This window comes from Podarcis melisellensis, assembly GCF_964234715.1.
Source record: "Podarcis melisellensis genome assembly, chromosome: 18".
In the NCBI taxonomy this organism is placed as follows: Eukaryota; Metazoa; Chordata; class Lepidosauria; order Squamata; family Lacertidae; genus Podarcis; species Podarcis melisellensis.
This window is the reverse complement of record NC_138536.1, coordinates 1,544,976-1,570,471: the sequence shown is the minus strand read 5'-3', so window position 1 is coordinate 1,570,471 and position 25,496 is coordinate 1,544,976. Positions and strand designations below refer to the sequence as shown.

Below are 25,496 nucleotides of genomic sequence, written 5' to 3'. Positions count from 1 at the left end.
CCACGACACCCGTTAAGCGTCACAATTCTGGATTCACGGCGTTACAAACTCAGATATATTAGCCAGGCACCAAACGACTCTTTAAACCAGGGTTGCGGTGGCCAAAACACAAGGTCTAGTTGCCATTTCGGGGCAAGACGGCTGCTCTAAAGCATGGAGGGGCAAACTAAGGCCCAGGGGCTGGATCCGGCCCAATCGCCTTCTCAATCCGGCCCGCAGACGGTCCGGGAATCAGCCTGTTTTTACATGAGTAATCCCTTTATTTAAGATGCACCTCTGGGATATTTGTGGGGCCTGCCTGGTGTTTTTACATGAGTAGAACGTCTGCTTTTATTTAAAATGCATTTTTTTAGTGAAAGTGTGCGGGTGTCGATCCTTCCGCCTCCATGCAGAAGGGCCGGGGCCGGATTTAGGTTTGATGTGGCCCTCAGCTCCTGAAGGTCATGGGGCCCTTTATATGTCCAGCTGTCCTTTGTCCACAACAAATTGTCACTGTTTTTTGGGGTTGAATAGATGCTATATGGTCATTTACGGACCTAACAGGTATCTCAAGCCGTTTGCACACCACAAAATATGTATTTTATCCAAGTCATTGTTGAACTGAAATACAATTAAGAAGAAGTATATTAACTGTGAAATACAATTAAGAAGTATATTCATAGCGAAATAATTATTAAGCTCCAACTTAAAATGATTTTTTATTCAGAACAAACTGAATCATGCAAACACCTTGGCATTTGGCGATAGCAAAAAGTCCTTTAGAAACACAATTTACAAAGACTCATAATCTAGTCTCTAGAAACTTGCTCTAACATGAAATAATACTAGGTGTAAATAATGAGTAGGCAAACTTAGTCCCGGGGGCCGGATCCAGCCCAAACACCGTCTCAATCCGGCCCACGGACGGTCCGGGAATCAGCGTGTTTTTACATGAGTAGAATGTGCGCTTTTATTTAAAATGCATCTCTGGGTTATTTGTGGGGCATAGGAATCCGTTCATATTTTTTTACAAAATAAGAGTCCGGCCCCCCACAAAGTCCGAGGGACGGTGGACCGGCCCCCTGCTGAAAAAGTCTGCTGACCCCTGATCCAAAGACTTATTCCCCAACACAACTTTTTGCTTCCTGGAATTTGTCCCGGTAAAAATATCGCAGGTAGAACCCTACAGGGTGTGTATTGCAAGGGCGTGAAAACGGCCCGGATCCGAGGATCCACCAGGCAGGCCACTTGCGGATGGCGGGTCGCAAGGGGGGCTGAGAGCTGGGTGCGAAATGCGGCGGGCGGATTTCGAACCCTGAAATTTTGGGGTTTGGGTTGAATTTGAACCCTGGCGAGTGGCTGGGGAGACTCAGCCAGAAGGGCGGGGTATACATAATTTTTTATTATTATTATTATTATTATTATTATTATTATTATTATTATTATTATTTGCACCGGGAGAATCAATCCTAGTGCGGCATTCGATCTGTACAGCAGGACGACGGCAAGTGGCATCTTTTCTTCCTTCAAATCACCTTTTTAAGAAGAACCCGAGAGCGTAAATTTGGTTAATCAAAAGGGACGTGCGTAAATTGGTTAATCCAGAATCGATGAGAAATCTCTTGGGGGCCGTGAAACGCAGCGAAGGACTACAATTCCCATCAGCCCCTGCGCCCAGCATGGCCCGCGGCCAGGAAGTTCTAAGCCGGCAATGTTTGGGGAGACATTTTTCCACCCAGAGGCAGATTTAGGGGAGCAAGGTGTCCAAAATGGGGCTCTCAAGCCATTGGCCCTTTAGGTGCATTGCTCACCTGCTTTGCACAGACAGGTGTGCCAAAAATTTCTGCTTTTTGCGGGTCTAGGAGCCTCAACCACCACCAATAATAATAATAATAATAATAATAATAATTTTTATTTATACCCTGCCCTCCCCAGCCAAGACCAGGCTCAGGGTGGCTAGCTAGCACCAGGTATAAAACCACTGAAATTAAAACATTCTTTTAATTTACGTTAGCAAACAGATAAGAAAAACAAGAGATTGTAAAAATATAAATTAATTTCTGTAAGGATATAGAACATTACTTGCATATGGTTTTTGTTCCTACGGTTTATATTTTTGCTTCTTCAAGAAGACGTGCACCATATTTGTTATTTAAGATTATCAATAAAGCATCGACCAAAAAGGAAACACACACACACACAAAAAGAAATTACAGTTCCCATTATCCTTTTGCCGGGACGTCCTTTAAATGGAGTTTGTTACGTCTTTCTCTGCCAAGTTGTGGGCGACGCTTTTGCAAATTTGGGGGTCGCCAGGCGAGATGTGGGGGGTATATCACTGCCCCATCACGAAAGCTTTTAAATTTAATTTAATTAATTTAATTTAAAAAGACAATTTTCCGGTTTTGGAGCATTTCTATACATAAATTATAGGCCAAATAATTCCTAAGGCCAAATAATTCCTAAATTGCAACGCGTATAATTTATATATTGGCAGAGCACTCAGAATAAGCGCGTCTACTCGGAAGTAAGTTCCACAGGGCTGACACTCTGGGGTAAGAAAGAGGTATTTTTTGAGCATTACTTTTGAGTAGCACTGTAAAAAGAGTCCTAGAAAGCCTTTTTTCCCCCTTTTCTTTCACATTCTGAATTGCATTTGTGGGTCTATTGCAACATTTAGGGGTAATAATAATAATAATAACAAGTATTAAATGTTGTTGTTAATTAACAGGAGGCATAAAATACCTAATGGAAACTGCGGATTTTGCCAATATTTAGGTTTTTTTCATATTTCAAAACGTGAAAATCCAGACACAAAGGCTTTTTAAATTATTATTTTCTGGCTCAACAGCTTTTGAGCAGAAAAACTTTTTTTTAATTATTTTAAGAAGTTTTTTTAAAGGAAAATTGCCAAAAACAGTTTCCGACGGCAGAATCGGGGGAAATTCTGGATGCAACTAATATTGAGCTGGTCAAGGTAAGCGGAAGGAGAATTTGCACCTAGTATGGGAAAAGGCAGAAATTCACCGGTTAAGCACCGCTTGGAAGGAAAACCTCACCTGTTGAATTTCTTCCTGCTCTGGCAGCGCAGGAGCCCTAAAAAAAGGGGGGATATTGTATATTAGGTGAAAATGCTTTAATTTTTTAAAAGGGGGAGTGCAGAATAGAAATTTGGGGCTCCTCTTTCACTTTTGGGGGTTTCCGTTTAATTAAATCACACTCCTAACGAGCCCCACCGAAATGATTGGCTCTCAAAGTGGGTCTACCCCCTTAGCACCGAGATTTGCCCTTGGAGAGAAGGAAACCTCACCTGTTGAACTGATGCATCACCTGTTGAATTCCTTCCTACCCTAAAAAAAAGAGACCAAAATGTTGCATATTAGGTGGAAAGTATTTTTTTTTTGTTGGGGGGCACAGAACAGAAACTTGGGGGTACTTCTCTCCCACTTTTGGGGGGTCCCATTGCATTACAGTTGCAACCAGCCCCACTGAAATGGCTACTGAATTCAGTGGGTCCTTGCAGGTGTCAGCGCCTAGCCCCCCATTTTATTGGGGGGGTTTAAAAAAAGAGTGGGGTACTCCTTCCCGCACCCCTATTGCTTTGGGGGGCTTCTCTCCCACTTTGGGGGTTCCCATTGCATTAAGCCCCACTGAAGTGGCTACTGAATTCAGTGGGTCCCTGCAGGTGTCAGCTCCCAGCCCCCCATTCTAAGGGGGGGTGTTAAAGAATGGGGTGCTTCTCTCCCCCCCAAATCCCATCCCACCCTCTTGCTTCTTCTGCCCCCCAACCCCCTCGGGGCTGGCTGGCTGGCTAGCTGGTTGCCGTGGGGCGGGGCTTGTGGGGCGGAGAGGGGCGGGGGTCGCGTGCTTTGGGACCACGTGGCGGCGACTGCCGGGGGTTGGGGGGGCGAGGAAGATGGCCAAGGCGCCGGGGGGAGCTGGGGGGCCGAGAGGAGGCGGAGGAGGAGGGGGCCCCCGATGCCCTCCTTTGGGGTGAGCTTGCAATAACTTGGGGGGCGCGCGGGGGGTTGCACTTTTGCAAGCTGGGGGGGGTCATGCATGCAAAGGGGGCGAAGGTCCCGCTGCAAACAATGGGGTCAGTGTGGGTCAGCGTGCATGCAAGGGGAAGGGGGTCTTGCAAAAGTGGGGGGCAGGGGGTGGGTCGGGAGAGCGTGATATGGGGCAGGTGGGAGTTATGGAGTTGCAAGGGGTCCAGGGCAAGGGATATGGGGGTCAGATTTGGGGGTGGGTCACTGTGCATACAAGGGGGAGGGTCTTGCAAAAGTGGGGGGCAGGGGTGGGTCGAGGGGGGCTTAGGGGGCAGGGGGTGGGTCGGGGGAGGATGATATGGGGCAGGTGGGAGTTAAGGGAGTTGCAAGGGGTCCAGGGCAAGGGATATGGGGGTCAGATTTGGGGGTGGGTCACTGTGCATGCAAGGGGAGGGGGGTCTTGCAAAAGTGGGGTGCAGGGGTGGGTCGATAGGGAGCTTGGGGGCAGGGGGTGGGTCGGGGGAGCGTGATATGGGGCAGGTGGGAGTTATGGAGTTGCAAGGGGTCCAGGGCAAGGGATATGGGGGTCAGATTTGGGGGTGGGTCACTGTGCATGCAAGGGGAGGGGGGTCTTGCAAAAGTGGGGGGCAGGGGTGGGTCGGGGGAGCGTGATATGGGGCAGGTGGGAGTTACTGGAAGCTAGGGGAGTTGCAAGGGGTCCAGGCAAGGGATATGGGGGTCAGATCTAGGGGGCTTGTTTGAGATGTGGGGCTGCTGCTAAGGGGGTGGGGGGGCTATAGGGGAAGGAGATGGGGGGCTGCAGGGTGGAAGCAAGGGGGCAGGAGGGTTGGGGGGCTGCTATGGGGAGAGGGAACAGGTGGGTGGGGGGAGCTGGTGTGGGGTGAAGTGTTTTGTGGGGGTCTGGCAAGTGTTGGGGGGCGGGCATGGGATCTGTGGGGCAGAGGAGGGAAGGGGGAGGTTAGGGGGCGGAGGGAGGGAGGGGGTCTAGGGAGATGTGGGGCAGGGGGTTCATAGGGGGTGCTGTGGGGCTAGGTGGCCCATGGGGCGAGTTGTGGGGACGTGGGGAGGAGCCATAGGGGGCGGGGCGATGGTTGGGGCGGGGAGGTGTGGGGCAGACCAGCCCTATAGGGAGGTTGTGGGGATTCCAGAAGAGCCTTCTTGGCAAAACTGGGGCGGGGAGACTATTATTATTATTTATTGCACTTAAATGTGGGGAGAAGAAGGGGCTCGCTTTGGGGCGAGGGTTATTTTTTTAGTACGAGTGTCAGGGAGCCGGAGGTCGCATTCACACGTTCGGGGTTCTCGCGTCGAGCGGGAGACTATTGCGAGGCGGAAAGAGCGAGACTTGCGTGTCGTGACGTTGTACACGTGTCCGGCTTTTTAAGAGGGGGAGACTTGTGAGGGGAAAAGCGAGACTCGCGACGTTGAACACGTGTCGAGCCTTTTTATGTGGGGGTGGGGACTCGTCTTCGCGTATACACGCGTGTCCCGCCTTTGTATAGGGAGGGGGAAGGCGAAACTCGTCTTGGGCCGTTGTTGGTCGCGTTCCGACGTTACACCCGTGTCGGACTTTGTGCCTCAATGGCAAGAGGCTTCGTTCACACGCGTCGGGGCGTTTTGTTGTGAGGCGGCTGTCGTGCTTTTTATTCCCGGTGTGTGTTGAGGGGGAAAGAGTGTTGGTGTGTTTCGTCGCGCGTTCACGTGTCTTCGGCTAGACACGTGTTTTCCCTTCCATGAGGGGAAAACAACCTGGGACTATATTTCCCTGCCTGGAGCGGAGGGATACCTCCTTCGAAAAAAAAAGCGCCTCGAGCGAATTGGCGGGAAAACAAGGCGGACGCTTTACGTGTATAAAAAAAAAAACCGTCCGCCAACGGCTTTTCGTGCGCGCGCCCGCGGCGGAGGCCGAGTTCACGCGAGAGGATGGAACGCTGGAGGATCGCGCGCGGGATGATGAATGGAGCCGCCGCGGTGGGCGGGGCGAGAAGCGCCAATGGGGGCGCACGCACCGCGCGTCGTTCCGTGCGTCGGGCGCGTACGTCGCCGCAGCGCCCCCTAGCGCGCAGGTGGCGCAGCGCAGGTCGTGATTGACAGCTCGCTTTTTCCCGGGGAACGTTCCATTCCCGTTGGCAGCCGGCGGAGGCGCTTTTGCAAAGCAGCAGCAGCAGCAGCCAGGCTGGCCTTGCAAGCCCGAGCGGACCTCGCAGTCGCCAGCAGCAGCAAGCAAGCCGAGCCGAGCCGAGCCAAGCACCGCTGCAACCCTGGCAGGGCGAGACCACGGATCTGCCAGGCAGGCAGGAGCCAGAGGAGGAGGAGGAGGCTGGGCTGAGGCCGAATCCGACCCGCCGGGCCTCATGGAAGCGATGGATCGGAAGAGGTGGGAGTGCTCAGCTCTCCCGCAGGGATGGAAAAGGGAAGAAGTGACCAGGAAATCGGGGCTCTCCGCTGGCAAGAGTGATGTCTATTATTATAGGTGAATGTGGGGGGGGCGGGAGGGGGGGTTTTGGAGGGGGGGTGTTTACGCTGCCTGCAGCCGGCCTTTCTTCCTTCCTGCCTGTCTTCCATCGCTGCTGCAAAAGACGCTGTCAAGACGTCGCGCAAGACAACCGTGGACATGCCCTTTCGCTGCAACCCTTGCATGGCCGGGGGGGGGCCTTGCAGACGGTGACGGGGGTCCAGCGAGATCTGCTTCTTCCCGCTTGCTTATGCAAGAAGGGGGTGCTGAGAGGGGTGGCTGGGGGGCGACCCCCAGTTGCAGTGGCACGAATCGGGGCTGTTCTGCGGGAGGCGTTGCAGGCGGATTACGGCTTCCTGGGGGGGGGGGAGAGAGAGAAAGGAAAAAGAGAGACTGAGAGGTAGAGAAGGAAGGAAGGAGAGAGAGAAGGAAGGGAAGAGAGAGAGAAAATTCGTGATAGTCCCCTTGCAAATCGCCGCCACTCAGTGCTAGTTTTCATTTTGCAAAAGATTTGGGGGGGAAGCAGGCGGGTTGCGGGGTGAGTTTCAGACTGAATGGGCACCCTTTTGAATTTTTTATTGGGGGAGGGGGGGAGAGAATACATGGAATTATCGCCTGCGTGCGCTTTAGAGGGTTGCAACCCCGTTGTACTGGTGTTGGAAGGGGGAGTGGGAATATTCCTGCAGCGAAAAGATAATTTCTCTGTCTTTTTGCATTGAGGTTATGGGGTGTCTGCGTTGGCCGAGGGGTGTCTCTGATGCACGACCCCCCCCCCCAGGTGGGGGCAACGTAAACACGGAGCTTTTCCGCCTAGAAAATTGTGGCTGTGCTGCATGGGGACACTGTGACAGTTCGGGAGCCGTTCACATAGCAACGGATTGACAGATGAATGCAGGAAATAAGCCCACCACCCCCCGGTGCTGCTTGCACCAGGGTTTATTACCTGGGGGGGTCAGGAACAGAACCAAGTTCTAGGTATTAGAAAGGAGGAATGCAGCCCTTAGATAATAAAATAAAAAACTGGGAAGCTGTCGCTGCAGATTGTCTTCCAGTTATTGGCTCCCTTGCCAGCTGCTGGACTCCGACCCCCCCACCCTTTGCATAGGTGAGGGTCTTTGGGGAGGGGGCTGATCTTTGCAGCTGGATCCCCCACTAGTGGACCCCCCTGGACAGACTGGGGAGGGGGCTGAACTGTTCATAGGGGTCCCATTTCTGCAGCCAACCTGGGGTGGGTTGTTTCACCGGGGTCTCTCAAAATGCTATTTCATCCAGGTTTTTTTTGGGGGGGGGGACTGCAGCTGTCGCAGGTTAGATATGCGGTGGTGTGCAGGCTATAGGTGCGCTGTGGGGCATTTGGGGGGGGTTCCTGTCTAATAATAGCCAGCAGGCAGTAGAAGCAATTGCAGCCTGTTTCGTTATTTGGGGACGGTGTGTGTGTGTGTGTGTGTGTGTGTGTGTCAGCCTGTTGCATTGAGAGAGGTCCGTTAAAGAGCATCTTTTTATGGCTGAAGTTATTCAGGGATACCCCACTGCGAATAGCAATGATTTTTTAATTTTTTTTTTTTAATATAATGATTTTTATTAGTTTTCAATTACAGTCCACTAATGGCCTCATTATAACAATGCCAGTTTACGATACAATTATTAATACCAGTCGTTCAAATACCAAATAATATAATTTGGATAAAGTGGGCCCCCACGTGCTAGATTTGATTGTTTTATTTATTTCTGCGCTCCAAAATCTCACTAAGTTCCATTTTTGTTTTATTATTTATACCCTGCCAATCAGGCTGGGTTTGTGATGACCCTGGAGAGCTCTCAAGTCTCCTGTTGTTGTTGTTGTTGTTTCCTGTTGTTGTTGTTGTGTCTTTTGTTGGTGGTGGTGGAACTCTCTGTCACAAGAAACTAGGGCCCTGCGGGACTTGACATCTTTCCGCAGGGCCTGCAAGACAGAGCTGTTCCGCCAGGCCTTTGGCCAGGGCACAGCCTGACTCCCTCCTTTGGCAATCCTCACTGAACTCTAGCTCAATGGTTGCCATCAGTTTGATTTGAATTAATTTTATAATGAAATGATTTTAGAATGTTGTACTATTTTAATGTTAGCCCTGAGCCTGGCTTCGGCTTGGGAGGGCGGGGTATAAATAAAATTTATTATTGTTAATGCCCCACTCTGGGCAGCTTCCAACACGCACAAAAACGTAATAAAACATCAAACGTTAATAATGACCATCTGATCCAATCCCCAAAAAGTCACAGTAAGTTTAAAACAAAGCAACATTCACTCATCCATTAGGCATATAATAGTAAACATTGAAATTGAACATCTGCAAATCGCATAGTTTCTTGTTGTTTCCGTGGGGTGGCATGCACGGGTGGCGGGGGCTGCCTTGGTGTGCCTTTGCCGGTTTGCAGCAAAATTGAATAACCGCGACGTTCGTGCAACGATCATGTCATTTGTACCGCGGTCGGGAATGTTCTCCAGTATGGAGGTTGCAGTCTCTTTTGCAGGGGCCAGGCTTGCAGCGAACCAATGCGAATTTTGCCTTTTGCACCGCTGCGAAGCGCTTGAGAACCTCTCTCTATCCTCCAGCCCCGGCGTAATAAGCGTTTGAATCGTAGAGTTGCGAGGGAACCCCAGCGGTCATCTATCCCAACCCGCTGCAAAGCAGGAATCTGAGCTGAAGCATCCATGACCCATGGCCGCCCAACCTCTGCTTGGAAACCTCCAAGGAAGGAGAGTCCACAACCACCATAGAGGGACTGGTGTCGAGTCGGAATCTCTTGTAACTTGAAGCCCTGGGTTCGAGATTATTTGGATGTGATTTGGGAGCCCGGACTATGCAACCTGATGGTGTATGGGGCCACGGGTGAACTCTGCATGCCGTCGACTCTGGTCTTGTATTCTTGGACGTAGAACAGGGGCTGTGGGAGCTCTTTGCAGCCTAGGGGCCACTTTTTCTTCCTGGCAGCCTTCCGAGGGCCACATGTCATAGTGGGCGGGGCCAGGGCAGAAGTGGGCAGGGCAAAGGCTTGCAATTTTTGCCTTTGCCCAGTACAGTTTTCACGCAAGGCGCACACACACACCCGGTTCTCCCTGGCAAGCACATTTCCACCCGTGCATGGAAGACACTTCCAAGGGCCAGAACGGGAAGCGCGGGGGCCGTATTCATACTTTCCCAAAATCCTTTGCAACACAGAAGGGCTTTTCTTGCAGAAAGAAAGTTTGGAAACGGCCCCTCTGCCTAACCCATTGTTTAATTCTCAGGGGTCTTTTTTGCAGTCTTCGAAAAAAGCAAGCCCCTTGCGTGGTTTTTTCTTTCTTTTCCAGGGTCTGAAAAATGTCTGGTGTCTGGAACCAGAAAGGGGAGGTGCAACCAAGCTGGCTTTTATTGATAATAGGAGCCGGGATCCATTTGCAAAACCTTTTTTTCCCCCTTCCCTTCCTCGCTGAAGAGAGGAACAAAGAGATTTCTGCTTGCCCGTGCAGAGTTGGGACATATGGAAAGGTTGTTTGGGCACCTTGAATAGGGCCTGCATTCATCTTAATCTCCCGCCCCGTGCTCCCAAAAGTCTGAATTTGCAAGTTGAGCGCTTTAAATAAAAGAGCGAAAGAATCGCAAAAGAGGGGGGAGAGGTTTAACCCACTTTATATTTTGTTCCTCGGCGGCTGGGGCAAGCCATAGAAAACCTCACAAAGCGAGCGTACTTCGCAGAGCGGGAGGGGAGCGTGCAGAATCGTTTCTCAGCTGCTTTCTCCTTTTTCTTTATAATGAAAAATACTGGTTTCAGGCTCGGGGGGGGGCGAGGAGTCGCGCAGGCAAAAGTCGCTTTGCGCTTGCTGTTCACAAAAGGGAGACCTATTCCCTTGCTTCCAAACCCCACGATGGGAGGCTTCTCTCACCCACCAAAGCGTCCGAAGCTGCGCGGGTATCGAGTTTCGGAGGCTTTTTACGCACTTTTCTTTTTTTTGGACGCGCTGAAATTCTGAGTTAGCTCAGGTTTTCATGGGGCGTTTTTGTGTGTGTGTGTCTAGGGGGTTGTGAATTGAGAACTCCGGAAACAGCGCTGAAAATTCAGCCTGTTGGGAAAGTTGAGTCGTTCCTAGGAGGTCAGTAAGGAGATGCTTGTGTACGTATTTAAACAGCAAACTTGTTCCTGCAGAATTATGGAGAAGGGAGAAGGCAATGGCCATCAAGTGAAGATTCCTGGGTGTCTCCGCCATCTTGGGGCTGCATGCCTGGAGATCCTTGAATCCTGACTTTCTTGAGAATCCTGACTTTTCTCAAGACCCCACCCTGTAGAATTCTGCCTTTCTGTTTTATATCTGCACAATCAGAATGAATTTTGGGAGAGAAGATGCTTTTGTGCAGCGAATTGGGAATCGTTTTGATTGCAAACGTTATATATCAACCTGCCCCGCTTCTTAAAAGTGACGTGGGCCATTCATAACGTGAGTTCCACAGGATGGGTGCCAAAGTGCGTCAATACGGTCCAGATCCGGGGATCCCCAGGCATGTACCACCAGATGGCAGAGACATCAGGCGACAATTGGCGCCCGGGCATCTTCACTTGATGGCAAGCGGCCAATAAAGATAAAGGGACCCCTGACCATTAGGTCCAGTGGTGGCCGACTCTGGGGTTGCGGCGCTCATCTCGCTTTACTGGCCGAGGGAGCCGGCGTACAGCTTCCGGGTCATGTGGCCAGCAGGACTAAGCCGCTTCTGGCGAACCAGAGCAGCGCACGGAAACGCCATTTACCTTCCCGCCGGAGCGGTACCTATTTATCTACTTGCACTTTGGCGTGCTTTCGAACCGCTAGGTTGGCAGGAGCAGGGACCGAGCAACGGGAGCTCACCCCGTCATTGCGGGGATTCAAACCGCCGACCTTCTGATCGGCAAGTCCTAGGCTCTGTGGTTTAACCCACAGCGCTACCCGCGTCCCACACAAGCGACTGATAGCCGGGTGCAAAACGCTCCTGGCTAATTTTGAACAATGACTCCGCAATCTCCCTCCGTCATCTGCTTTAGCAGTAAAGCACTTCTCTTTCACGCTCGCGGGCTTTGAGTGTACCTGCCAGAGGGACATAGGGTTTGGACATGGCCCTCCAAGCCTTTTCCCCTGGCCCTTGGGACTCCCACCCCCTCGCTGGGCCTGCTCCTCTGCTTTTGGCTGGCTGGAATGCGTACCTAACCAGCGATAATTCCTCTCACTCACCCGGATTAAAAGTCGAGGTGTCCAGAAACCTCATTTTGTGCCGCCGGGGTGCCTCCCGTTGCAAAACAAAAAAACGGTAAGAGCCTCACCCGTTGCTGCAACGAATTTGCCTACGGCCCTGCTCTCTAGAGCCATGTGGCCCTCAAAACGTTCCCTGCGATGGGAAGAGACGGAAGAAGTCTCCTGCTTTTTCTTTGCTTTGCGGCTGTGTTGTTTTCCTAGGGCAGCTCTGCCCCGAACGGATTTTGTTTCGCTGCACCCGGTTCGCCCTCGTGCTGACGCCCCCAGAAGCCATAATTTCTCTCCCTCCCCGTCCCTCTTTTTTTTCCTTTCCCCCCAGCCCGAGCGGGAAGAAATTCCGGAGCAAGCCGCAGCTGGCCCGTTACCTCGGCAACTCCATGGACCTGAGCACCTTCGACTTCCGGACGGGAAAGATGCTCATGAGCAAAGTGAACAAGAACAGGCAGAGGATGCGCTATGACTGCTCCAGCCAGGCCAAGGTGAGTCCCGGTCTCTCTCCCCCCCTTTCCGGAGCCCCATAGCGCTTGACCCTCGCCATGCCAGCCTCCCCAGGCCTTTTGCGTGAAAGGCAGCCCTACTACTTGCCCCGTGTGGCATTTGCCTCCTTGGGATGGGTCATAAGGAAAGGGTTAAAATAGATGTGATTGGCCAGTGAGAATGCAAGGGGGGAATAAAAGTTGGAGTGGGAGGTTTTGAAAGTGAGATGAGTTGAGTGGAGTTGAGTTGAGAGTTGAGGTTTGGGAGTTGAAGAAGGAAGAGGGAGGTTTAGGTGTGGGTTGGCAGAGTTGTATTGTGAGAGAGTGAGAGGAATTGTTAGCTGGAGTCAGATAGATAGTTGGAATAATCAGTTTAAAGTTGCTAGGAACTAAGATTTAAGAAACCGACAAGGGAAATTAACTGAAACCATAAGCTTGTCCCTGCATTTAAAAATAAACTTGATTACCGTATTTTTCGCACCATAGGGCGCACTGGAACATAGGGCGCACCCAGTTTGGGGGGGGGGAAATAAAGGGGAAAAAATATTTTTCCCCCCGGCGCGGGGCTGGGGCGGGGGAAGTTTGAGCTTCCCCCAAACCCAGCCCCCAAACAGGCAGCTCTCTGCAAGCCGTGGGAGCGCTCCCGCTGCTTGCGGAGAGGTCCGCGAAGCCTGGACGCGCTGAGCTCAGCGCGCGCAGGCTTCAGCATGCAGGCAACTCTCCGCAAGCAGCGGGAGCCCAGCGCTGGGCTCCCGCTGCTTGCGGAGAGGTGTGTGAAGCCTGGAGAGCGTGAGGGGTCGGTGCGCACCGACCCCTCTCACTCTCCAGGCTTCAGCGAAAGCCTGCATTCGCACCATAGGACGCACACACATTTCCCCTTCATTTTTGGAGGGGAAAAAGTGCGTCCTATGGTGCAAAAAATACGGTATTTGTTTATGTTAACAACTGACTGGACTCTGTGTCCCTGTGAGATATGGGGTGGTGGCAGCGGAAAAAGCAATCGCTGTGGCGGCACAGGGTCAATAGACCGTCAAACGTCCCGGGGCCCTGTGTGTGATCGCCACACTCCGTTAAGGCAAGGGTGCTTAACCTCTGCAGGCTCCATAAATCTTCGCTCCGCTCCTCTCAAGGAGGAGGAGATTTGGGGAGGGCATGGGGCTGGAGTTTTGTTGCAGAAGCACAAATCTTCCCTTTCTTCCAAGAAACAGGCTTTGAAAAAGTTGTCCCTAAGGATACAGTGGAACCTCGGTTTTCGAACATAATCCGTTCCGGAAGAACCGGGCCTTCTCTGCAGTGGCTCCCCGTCTGTGGGATGCATTCCCCAGGGAAGTTCGCCTGGTGCTTTCATTATACACCTTTAGGCGCCAGGCAAAAACGTTCCTTTTTAACCAGGCCTTTGGTTGATCTTATTGACATCTGACACCCTTTTGGAATGTGGTTCTTTTGGGGGTGGTTTTATTGGGTTATAGTTTTTGGTTTGATTTTATATGTTGTGGTCTTGTTTGTGAACCGCCCTGAGACTTCCAGATATAGGGTGGTGTATAAATTGAAGGAATGAATAAATAACGTTCGAAAATCAAAGGGTGGTCGACGAAATCCATTGAAAAAATAGAGACGCACACCTCAGAAGCCGTTTGACTTCCAAGGCGCGTTTGAAAACGGAAGCACTCACTTCCGGGTTGTTGGTGTTCAGGTTCTGAATTGTTCGTCAACTGAGACGTCTGAGAACCAAGGTTCTGCTCTAAAACAAAACAACTATAAGTTTAGTTTGGAGATGGTATTGAACAGCAGTCAGATCAAATCAAAGAAACAAGGAATATTTGTGTGATAATTTGGATGCCAGGAAACAGGGACTTACGTTCACATGTGGTGGGCGTGTAAATATGTACAGTGGTACCTCGGGTTACATACGCTTCAGGTTACAGACTCCGCTAACCCAGAAATAGTACCTCGGGTTAAGAACTTTGCTTCAGGATGAGAACAGAAATTGTGCTCTGGCGGCGCGGCAGCAGCAGGAGGCCCCATTAGCTAAAGTGGTGCTTCAAGTTAAGAACAGTTTCAGGTTAAGAATGGACCTCCAGAACGAATTAAGTACTTAACCCGAGGTACCACTGTACAATTATTATTTTTTTCGGCAAAGGTTGTTTAAGGAGATTTCAGAAAAACCACTGGGTGAAAAGTCCAGAGGTGGCATGATGGTTATCGATTTACGATGGGGTGGTGGAGGGTTCGCAGGCTAGGAAGGGCTTGCTCGCAAGTTTATGGACAGCTGCGCGAGTTCAGGAAGTGGGAGAAGGGGCAAGGTGAAGCATCAAGGTGCGCCGTTTTCGATCTGTTGGGGTCACCTGCCTCTCCGTCGTTCTGTTTCCAGGGCAAACCCGACCTGAACACGGCGCTCCCTGTCCGGCAGACGGCGTCGATTTTCAAGCAGCCCGTCACCAAAATTACAAACCACCCAAACAATAAAGTCAAAACGGACCCCCAAAAGGCAGTCGACCAACCCCGCCAGGTAAGCAGGTCCTGGTGGGCGCACACCTGTGTGATATGTATTCAGTGAGTCTGTGTTTGCCTGAGCTGGAGTCTGGACTAAGGATTCTGAGCTCCTCATGACGTCCAGTCCCAGGACATTTTCAGAATTTCCTGTGTGTCTGTAGCATTTCTTCCTGTACTCGTTCAAATGAAGTTTTTGGATACCTGTATTTTGGGAATAGGGGACGCGGGTGGCGCTGCGGGTTAAACCACAGAGCCTAGGGCTTGCCGATCAGAAGGTCGGCGGTTCGAATCCCGCAATGACAGGGTGAGCTCCCATTGCTCGGTCCCTGCTCCTGCCAACCTAGCAGTTCAAAAGGACGTCAAAGTGCAAGTAGATAAATAGGTACCACTTCGGCGGGAAGGGAAACGGCATTTCCGTGCACTGCTCTGGTTCGCCAGAAGCGGCTTAGTCCTGCTGGCCACATGACCCGGAAGCTGGACGCCGGCTCCCTCGGCCAGTAAAGCAAGAGGAGTGCCGCAACCCCAGAGCCGGCCACGACTGGACCTAATGGTCAGGGGTCCCTTTACCTTTATCTACCGTATTTTTCGCTCTGTAAGACGCACCAGACCACAAGACACACCTGGTTTTTGGAGGAGGAAAACAAGAAAAAAAAAATCTGAATCTCAGAAGCCAGAACAGCAAGAGGGATCGCTGCGCAGCGAAAGCAGCAATCCCTCTTGCTGTTCTGGCTTCTGGGATAGCTGTGCAGCCTGCATTCGCTCCATAAGACGCACACACATTTCCCCTTACTTTGTAGGAGGGAAAAAGTGAGTCTTATAGAGCAAAAAATACGGTATTTTGGGAATAAGTTGTCCTCAATCTATCAGTATGTTTCCTCTGTTGTGTGAGTAGCTTCAGAAACATCTGCCTAGAACAACAGCGTGCAAATTAATATTTTCTTCCCTTCCAATCCTTTTAAATTGCTTTTGGAAGTACTTTAGTGGCAGGGATAACATCCCTTTACGGATGCAGAATAGCATCTAGTAATTCTTGCTGCTGACAGCTATCTGTCTAAAGGTAAACGTTGACTACAGATGTTATGGAATCAGAAAATGGTCGGCAGTGTGTTTTATTTCACGTGATTTGCCTTCCTCTCGGTTGCAATGAAACCTCAAAGCTGTTGACGAGAAAGATCATTAGTGGCTATGATCTGGGGAGGGGGAAGCTATTCTTCCAAACCATTAAATATTTCCCCTTCCCCTTGTTTTACCCATAAAACCCAACTGGCATTCAAGTCGGAGTTAATAATTTTAAATAAATGACACTTAGAAAGGATTTTCTCTGGCTGAGAGCCAGCACTGGACTGTGTGAACGTGTAGACTTAAAAGCACATGGCTTCTCCCCACCTGCACACAAAAAACTAAAAGAACCGTGCGAAATATAGTTTTCCACTTGCACAGCTACAGTTCCCAGCGCCCTTAACAACAACCCTTTCCCAAGGATTCGCACCATGTGCTTTTAAATGTGTTGGGCAGCTGGTCTTTTTGTGCTGCTCGTGATGTTCAGAGAAATGTGCTTAACGGGTCGTTCTTCCTCTTTCCCTCTTTTCTGTAATTCGCTCTACGCGGGGCTGCCCTTGAAGCTGTCCCAGAAACTCCAGCGGGTGCAGAATGCTGCAGTGAGGCTCCTCACGGGGTCTCTGCCATGGGAGCATATTCACCCAGTGCTTTTCCAGCTGCACTGGCTCCCGGTGGAGTACAGGGTCAGATTTAAGGTGCTGGTTTTGACCTTTAAAGCCCTTCACGGCCTAGGACCCTCGTACCTACGGGACCGCCTCTCCTGGTATGCCCCATGGAGAGCCTCAAGGTCCATAAATAACAACAGCCTAGTGGTCCCAGGCCCTAAGGAAGTTAGATTAGCCTCAACCAGAGCCAGGGCCTTTTCAGCACTGGCCCCGGCCTGGTGGAACGCTATGCCTCATGAGACCAGGGCCCTGCAGGATCTGATTTCTTTCCGCAGGGCCTGTAAGACAGAGTTTTTGTTCCTCCTGGCCTTTGGCTTGGAGCCAATTTGATTCCCACCCTCTCTTTCTTTTTCCCTTTCCTTCTCCTCCTGCGTTGAGGCTACATTTTAATATTTTAATGTTGTGTTTTAATTTTGTTTTTAAGTTGTAATCATTCAACTTGTTTTTATTATTGCTTGTAAGCCGCTCTGAGCCCGGCCTTGGCTGGGGAGGGCGGGGTATAAATAAAAATCATTATTATTATTATTATTATTATTATTATTATTATTATTATTATTATTATTATCTCTCCTTTTCCCAGCTCTTCTGGGAGAAGAAGCTCAGCGGCCTGAACGCCTTCGATATCGCAGAGGAGCTGGTGAAAACCATGGACCTCCCGAAAGGTTTGCAAGGTACTGTGCCCCTTTTTGATCGCTGCAGATAAACGATAAGTCGCCTCGTCCGGCATCCTGCCTCTGGGGGTCAACTAGATACCATCAGAGGGAATATAATAATAATAACTTATTATTTATACCCTGCCCACCTGGCTGGGTTTCCCCAGCCACTCTGAGTGGCTCCCAACCGAATACAATATTAAAAACACAATACAGCATTAAGCATTAAAAACTTCCCTAAACAGGGCTGCCTTCAGATATCTTTTTAAAGTACCGTATTTTTCGCTCTATAAGACACACCAGACCATAAGACGCACTTAGTTTTTGAAGGAGGAAAACAAGAAAAAAAATATTCTGAATCTCAGAAGCCAGAACAGCAAGAGGGATCATTGCGCAGTGAAAGCAGCAATCCCTCTTGCTGTTCTGGCTTCTGGGATAGCTGCGCAGCCTGCATTCGCTCCATAAGACGCACACACATTTCCCCTTACTTTTCAGGAGGGAAAAAGTGAGTCTTATAGAGCAAAAAATACGGTAAGTTGTTTATTTCCTTGATGTCTGATGGGCGTTCCACAGGGCAGGTGCCACCACTGAGAAGGCCCTCTGCCTGGTTCCCTGTAACCTCACTTCTCGCATTATTATTTGCACCCCTCCCATCTGACTATGCTGCCTCGCAAGACGAAAAACCCGCTAGACGAAAGGGTTTTCCGTTTTGGAGGCGCTTCACAAAACGAATTTCCCTATGGGCTTGCTTCACAAGAAGAAAGCCCATAGGGAAATCTCCGGGGACCTCTTTTAAATGCTAGCGGTTGGGAGCAAAGCCTTTCTCCCCCCCCTCCGGCCTTCAGAAGAGGTCCAGGAAGGCCGGCGGGGGCCGAAAGGCTTTGCTCCCCACCGCCAGCATTTTAAAAGCAGTCCGGGATAGCAGGGAAGCGCTTCCCGCTATCCCGGATGGCTTTTGAAGGCAGGCGGGGGGGAGCAAAGACTTTTGCCCCCCGCCCGCCTTCAGAAGAGGTCCTGGACCTTTTCTGAAGGCGGGCGGGGGGCAAAAGTCTTTGTCCCCCCCTGCCTGCCTTCCCGGGGGCTTTAAAATCGCCCCGGGACAGCGGAGAATTCCTCCGCTGTCCCGGGGCGATTTTAAAATGCTGGCGGGTGGCAGCGAAGCCTTCGCTGCCGCCCGCCAGCATTTTAAGATCGCCCCGGGACAGCAGAGAAGTCTCCGCTGTCCCGGGAAGGCAGGCGGGGGGGGGGGAGCAAAGACTTTCGCCCCCCACCGGCCTTCAGAAGAGGTCGGGGGACAGACTGTCCCCGGACCTGGTCTGAAGGCGGTTTCCATAGGAATGCATTAATTGATTTTTAATGCATTCCTATGGGAAACCGTGCTTCGCAAGACGAAAAACTCGCAAGACGAAAAGACTTGCGGAACGAATTAATTTCGTCTTGCGAGGCACCACTGTATACGAAAACAACATAAAGCATTCCAAAAACAGCAGTTGCAGAACCTTATTGGGCCAGTGTAATCTCGCCCCCGGGGTGCCCCTTACCCTAATACATAAAAAAGCAGGAAGAATGGAGGATGAAACTAATGGACTATGCAGAACTTGATAAACTAACGGGAAGGATCCGAAACTGGCAGGACCAGAAGTTTACCGAGGACTGGAGTAAATTTACGGATTATTTGAAAAGTATTTGCGATGACCAGACGACATTTGTAGGTTTGCAAGAAGCTCTGTGAGGAATAATATTAGAAATATTGCAAAAATGAAGAAGGAGATGGGATATGTTAAAAATGTAAAGGCAACATTAAGTTAAGAAATGCGTAAGAAGTGAGTAAGATTGAAGATTATCAGAGGTGCTGATGGAAGTCCAATAGGAATGTATTTGTGATAAATTGTGTGGTATGTTTTATAATTTTGTATTTTAAAACTAATTTTTTATATATATGTAAGCATTATTCAGAACCACGGTTTGCGGAACTCACTATGAAATACAGTGGTACTTCGGGTTAAGTACTTAATTCGTTCCGGAGGTCCATTCTTAACCTGAAACTGTTCTTAACCTGAAGCACCACTTTAGCTAATGGGGCCTCCTGCTGCTGCCGCATGATTTCTGTTCTCATCCTGAAGCAAAGTTCTTAACCTGAGGTACTATTTCTGGGTTAGCGGAGTCTGTAACCTGAAGCGTCTGTAACCCGAAGTACCACTGTACAACAGTGCAGCAAAATTTAAAACGGTAACCCATTTATTTAAGATCCAGTTACGACGTACGGTGGTACCTCAGGTTACAGACACTTCAGGTTACAGACGCTTCAGGTTACAGACTCCGCTAACCCAGAAATAGTACCTCGGGTTAAGAACTTTGCTTCAGGATGAGAACAGAAATCATGCTCCGGCAGCGTGGCGGCAGCAGGAGGCCCCATTAGGTAAAGTGGAGCTTCAGGTTAAGAACAGTTTCAGGTTAAGAACGGACCTCCGGAACGAATTAAATTCTTAACCCGAGGTACCAGTGTAGTTTAATTAAGTCAACAAACACCAACGGACTTGGATCTGGTGGTACCAGATCTTTTCAATGCCGTCTGGTCATTTACGCCTCCTGTGCCCCCCTTGCCTGCTCTGGGACCGACCACCCTATATGTAGACACCTACAACAGCGTTCGTCAACCTGGCGCCCTCCAGCTGTGGTCCAAAATATCTGGAGGGTTCCAGGTTTATAAGGCCTGAACCGCAGGGGCCAACTGACTTTTTCAGCAGGGGGCCGGTCCACTCCCCTTCAGACCTTGTGGGGGTCCGGACTATATTTTTGGGGGCGGGGGAGTGAACGTCAGCAGGCGTGCAGTGACAGCGTGCCCCGTGTCTCCTCTGGCACCTCTCCTCCCGCAGGTGTGGGGCCCGGCTGCACCGACGAGACCCTCCTCTCCGCCATCGCCAGCGCCCTCCACACCAGCACGATGCCCATCACCGGGCAGCTCTCTGCCGCCGTGGAGAAGAACCCCGGGGTCTGGCTCAACACCTCCCAGCCCCTCTGCAAGGCCTTCATGGTGACCGACGAGGACATCAGGTCAGTGACGCTCCCTGGAGCAGGGAGAAGTTCTCTCTCTCTCTTTCTGCCTCTCTCTCTGCCTGTCTCTCCCTCTTCCTTCCTTCCTTCTCTCTCCCCCTCTTTCTCTCTCTCTTTCTTTCATTATCTTTCTTTCTTTCTGTCTGTCTCTCTCTTTATCTCTCCCTCTCTCTCCCCCCCTTTCTGTTTCTCTTTCTTTCTTTCTTACTTACTTACTTACTTTCTTCTATCTCTCCCTCTTTTTCTTTCTTTCTTTCTTTCTTTCTTTCTTTCTTTCTTTCTTTCTTTCTTTCTTTCTTTCTTTCTTTCTTTCTTTCTTCCCGTCTTTATCTCTCTCTTTGTCTCTTTCTGTCTTTATCTTTATCTTTCTCTCTCTTTCTTTATCTCTTTCTCCCTCTTTCTTTATCTTTCCCCCTCTTTCCTTCTCTCCCCCTTTCTTTCTTTCTCTCTGTCTTTCTCTTTCTTTATCTCTCTCTCTTTCATCCTCTCTCTCTTTCACTAGTACTACTACTACTATTATTACAGTGGTACCTCAGGTTACATACGCTTCAGGTTACAGACTCCGCTAACCCAGAAATAGTGGTACCTCAGGTTAAGAACTTTGCTTCAGGATGAGAACAGAAATCATGCTCCGGCCGTGCGGTGGCAGCAGGAGGCCCCATTAGCTAAAGTGGTGCTTCATGTTAAGAACAGTTTCAGGTTAAGAACGGACCTCCAGAACGAATTAAGTACTTAACCCAAGGTATCACTGTATTATTATTATTATTATTATTATTATTATTATTATTATTATTATTATTATATCTCTACAATATCCTTGTTGAGCTGAGCCGGCCAAACACCAACATTTTCTTCCTCTCATGGCCATTATTTCTGTTCTTCTGTTCTGGCCTCAACCAGAGCCAGGGCCTTTTTGGCCGTGGCCCCGATCTGGCAGAACGCTCTGTCCCAAGAGACTAGGGCCCTGCGGGACTTGACATCTTTCCGCAGGGCCTGCAAGACAGAGCTGTTCCACCAGGCCTTTGGCCAGGGCACAGCCTGACTCCCTCCTCTGGCAATCTTCACAGAACTCTAGCCTAATGGTTGCCATCAGTTTGATTTGAACTGATTTTATAATGAAATGATTTTAGAATGTTGTACTATTTTATTGTTGTTAGCCGCCCTGAGCCCGGCTTCGGCTGGGGAGGGCGGGATATAAATAAAATTTATTATTATTATTATTATTATTATTATTATTATTATTATTCTTGCACCTTGAGGGTTCCACCCTCTTGACCGCAAAGGGGTCTCCGCACTGGTCTTCCAGGCGTGCAGCGGAAACCGCAGAGCAGCTGCCAAGACAGGCGGTTGTTTGGGGAGGGGGCTATGCCGCCATCCCCCAGCCTCATTCGGCTTCCCTTCCCCGGACAGGAAACAGGAAGAACTTGTACAGCAAGTGCGAAAGAGGCTGGAAGAAGCTCTGATGGCGGACATGCTCGCTCACGTGGAGGAGATCGCGCGGGACGGTGAGGCGCCTGAGGAGAAGGCCCTGGGGGACGAAGACGGGGAGGAGGAGGAGGAGGAGGAGGAAGAGGACGTGGATCGCGGACCGGAGGTGGAGAGCGTATAGTCCAGGTAACAACACCCTCAGTTGCCCCGAGGGAAACTCTGTCGCTCCGTGGCAAAACATGCAAGCAGGAAAGGCTATTTCCATGTCTGAATCCCTAGAGGACTGCTGCCAGTCAGTGCAAGCCAGAGGTTTGCAACATTTTTGGGTCTGCGGCTCCCTTGACCAATTGCATTATTTCAGGAGCTCCCTTCCCTGCAGAGCTGGCAGCCCCTCACCCTTTTTCCGAACCCCCTCCCTTGTGGAGCGTTCCCTCGGCCTCCTCTCCCCTTTCCACCTTGTTGCTTTCTCATCTCGGTCGGTGGAAAGATTGGACTGTCGGCTGCCCCAGATATAGAGTCCCGTCGATGATCAGCCATCAAGGAGGCAGCAGATTCATTTCGCATTCAACGGCAAGCTTATCTCGCTAAACCACAGAGCCTAGGACTTGCCGATCAGAAGGTCGGCGGTTTGAATCCCCGCAATGACGGGGTGAGCTCCCGTTGCTCGGTCCCTGCTCCTGCCAACCTAGCAGTTCGAAAGCACATCAAAAGTGCAAGTAGATCAATAGGTACCGCTCCGGCGGGAAGGGAAACGGCGTTTCTGTGCGCTGGTTCGCCAGAAGCGGCTTAGTCCTGCTGGCCACATGACCCAGAAGCTGTATGCCAGCTCCCTCGGCCAATAAAGCGAGATGAGCGCCGCAACCCCAGAGTCGGCCACGACTGGACCTAACGGTCAGGGGTCCCTTTACCTGTCTCGCTTGCTCTTTCCAAAAACTCTATGGAAACCAAAAGCACAGCCCTCCGTCGAAACCCACGCTTCCCCGAATGGCGTGGCGCTGTTCTCCGGCCAAGCAGTGTGCAGAAAAATGCACGGAGTGTGGCCAAGTGTGTGCCAAGAGGTGTTGAAAATAGCACCCCAAAGTCCAACATTTTAGGGCAGAGGTTTCCAACCTTTTTGGGTCCACGGCTCCCTTGATGGACATTTGTCTGTGGCATCCCTGTGGGGCTCAGGAGCCCGGTTATGTCCCCCCTTCCCTGCAGAGCTGGCAGCCCCTCACCCTTTTTCGAACCCCCCTCCTTTGTGGAGCGTTCCCTCGGTCTCCTCTCCCCTCTCCTTGGGGGTCCTCTGGTCTCTGAGCTGCCCCCAACAGAGGTGCCTCCAAACGCTGCCCCACAGGAGCCCGGGAAGAGGATGCCCCCAGCCTTAGCAGCCCAAGGGAGACTGGTCAAAGGTGAACGTGAGGCCAGCACCTTACTTTGGGGGGCAGCAGCGGGCGCTGCCAGGCCTACACGGCGGAAAGGCTCCCCTTCAGCAGCGGGCACTCAGCAACCAGGCTGGCATTGCAGACAGCAAGCTCAGGAAAGGCGGCCTGCCCGGCCTCACACTTCTCTGCCCATTCCCAACAGCAAAGGCTGGCCGGCTGGGCTCCCTCGCCTGCTTGCTTGCTTAAATCCAAGGCCGCTCCAGCTCCTGGCATCCAGGACCCCCGGCCAGCCCCAGAGACACCACCATTCGCCCAGGGCTGCTGCAACCAACAGCCGTGCAAGCCTTTGGGAGGCAGAGACGCCAGAGGGCATCGAAGGAGGGAGGGAATGAAAGAGGGACAGAGGCCAGGGTTGTGGACCCACAACTTTTAATCAAGGTGATAGGGACGCGGTGGCGCTGTGGGTTAAACCACAGAGCCTAGGACTTGCCGATCAGAAGGTCGGCAGTTCGAATCCCGGCGATGACGGGGTGAGCTCCCGCTGCTCGGTCCCTGCTCCTGCCAACCTAGCAGTTCGAAAGCACGTCAAGTGCAAGTAGATAAATAGGCACCACTCCGGCGGGAAGGTGAACGGTGTTTCCGTGCACTGCTCTGGTTTGCCAGAAGCGGCTTAGTCCTGCTGGCCACATGACCCGGAAGCTGTATGCCGGCTCCCTCGGCCAGTAAAGCGAGATGAGCACCGCAACCCCAGAGTCGGCAGCGGCTGGACCTAATGGTCAGGGGCCCTTTACCTTTAGGTCTAAACCACAGAGCCTAGGACTTGCCAATCAAAAGGTCGGTGGTTCGAATCCCGGCGATGACGGGGTGAGCTCCCGTTGCTCAGACCCTGCTCCTGCCCACCTAGCAGTTCGAAAGCATGTCAAAGTGCAAGTAGATAAATAGGTACCACTCTGGCGGGAAGGTAAACGGCGTTTCCGTGCGCTGCTCTGGTTCGCCAGAAGCGGCTCAGTCCTGGTGGCCACATGACCCGGAAGCTGTATGCCGGCTCCCTCGGCCAATAAAGCGAGATGAGTGCCGCAACCCCAGAGTCGGCCGCGACTGGACCTAACGGTCAGGGGTCCCTTTACCCTTTACCTACTCATCTGATGGATCAAGTGTCTCTCTGTTCCTCTCTTCCTTCAGGGAGTCCCTCTTCAGAATCCTAGCCTTTCCTCGCCCCGCGAAGAGGCGAGCTTGCCATCGGACAGCGTCGCATGTCGTCTCCGCAGCCACCTGGCGATGCCTTCAGCCTCCGGTCGTCTTCAGCCTTCATTTGCCGGACACTCGAGAATCCAGTGGCTCAGTAGATCCTGGGTAGCTTGAAGATGGACTTTACTCAAACCCGTACTCTTTCTCTCTCTCTCCTCTCTCAACCCACCCACCCCCCAATTGTCATTTCCTCAAGTGTTGACAGGGAAGGAACGCAGAGAAACTGCAAATGTTAATTGATCCGTCTTTCATCTCCAGGGAGCAGCGAAGCAATTTGAGCAATTTGCTTCCCTGGTTGTCGGTTTTTTATTATTATTAGGTAGCACACACGTACCCAAACTTAACGTCCTCTTTCGGCTTAAGGTAGAGGCGCCGTTTTTAAATGGGGACCACCCGTCCCGTACTTGGTTTGTTTGCTCCAGTTGTAGATAATCCTTCTGCGAAGTCTCGCCATGGGATTTGTGTGTGTGTTTGTGTGTTTTCATCTAACTTTTCCAGACTGTCCGGTCTTCCCAGAGGTGTAACGGGGGGTGTTTCCTTCACATATGAGGGGAACGGTGACCGTCTCGGGGACCTCAAAAGCTGCCAGCCGTTTGTGTGAATCTCTCGAAAGTGCAGAGGTTCGGGGTTACGCACACAAAGTCCATTTATCCAGTGGCAATGTCGTGGGGGGGGGAGAACCCTTTCGGAGAAAACTTTCGTGAGCTTAAAGGTGCTGTATCATTTGTGCGTTTTTCACGGCCGTGCACTGCAAGGAGGAGGAGGGTGTGTACTGACCTCTCCAAATCCGTTTTAGTAGATTCAAATCATTTGCTTTTGGGCGGCAGGTGTGGCCTTTTGCTCGTCTCACGCAACTGAAAGCGGCACGTGTCCTCAGAAGAGGCGAGCTGAACTGATCTGGTTTTGCAACGATTGCAGAGTCTGGCTTAGTAGACAACACAAAGCTGTCCCCAAATCAGACTTGCTTGGAATTAGCGCAACCCTTGCCTGAGGAGCCGGCACGTCACCGTGCAAAGACCTGCGAGTTTTAATTGCACCGTTGCCATGCAAGAAATCTGGGTTTTAATTGCACAACTGCAGTGCAGAAATCTGGGTTTTAATTGCACCACTGCCGCGCAGAAATCTGGGTTTTAATTCCACCGTTGCCGTGCAAAAATATGTTGATTTAAATTGCACCACTGCCATGCAGAAATCTAGGTTTTAATTGCACTGTTGCTGTGCAAAAATCTGTTGGTTTAAATTGCACCATTGCCATTCAGAAACCTGTGGCTTCTACTTTTACCTGGGCTTGTTCTGAACCTATTTAAACCATTTCTTTCCGGAGCCACACACAATGACGGGAACCTGTGACAGAAAATCCTGGCTTGTTTTCGCCG

At 51.0% G+C, this 25,496-nt stretch overlaps 1 protein-coding gene across 3 annotated transcripts; it reads left to right on the top strand.

Annotated features, from left to right (window-relative positions):
• Positions 1–3,854: 3,854 nt before the first annotated feature.
• On the top strand, positions 3,855–25,142 carry MBD3 (methyl-CpG binding domain protein 3). 3 transcript variants are annotated; one of them, XM_081895849.1, is made up of 7 exons: positions 3,855–3,972; positions 12,000–12,159; positions 14,528–14,665; positions 16,954–17,044; positions 19,903–20,080; positions 21,491–21,694; positions 24,055–25,142. In XM_081895849.1, exons 1-6 carry the CDS (start codon positions 3,896–3,898, stop codon positions 21,687–21,689), a joined length of 843 nt encoding a protein of 280 aa, XP_081751975.1. In that variant the 5' UTR covers positions 3,855–3,895; the 3' UTR covers positions 21,690–21,694; positions 24,055–25,142. The 3 variants fall into 3 exon arrangements, with proteins under 3 accessions (XP_081751975.1, XP_081751976.1, XP_081751977.1); XM_081895850.1 differs by lacking the exon at positions 3,855–3,972 and adding an exon at positions 6,094–6,366; XM_081895851.1 differs by lacking the exon at positions 3,855–3,972 and adding an exon at positions 6,107–6,462.
• The last annotated feature ends 354 nt before the right edge of the window (positions 25,143–25,496 follow it).

What these genes read in the sequence shown, in the direction of transcription:
- MBD3 (XM_081895851.1), top strand. Translation starts at nt 6,344, where the DNA reads ATGGAAGCGATGGATCGGAAGAGGTGGGAGTGCTCAGCTCTCCCGCAG. An exon ending in CAGTCGACCAACCCCGCCAG is followed by an intron (nt 14,666 to 16,953) that starts GTAAGCAGGTCC and finishes TCCTTTTCCCAG; the next exon opens with CTCTTCTGGGAGAAGAAGCT. An exon ending in GTGACCGACGAGGACATCAG is followed by an intron (nt 20,081 to 21,490) that starts GTCAGTGACGCT and finishes TTCCCCGGACAG; the next exon opens with GAAACAGGAAGAACTTGTAC.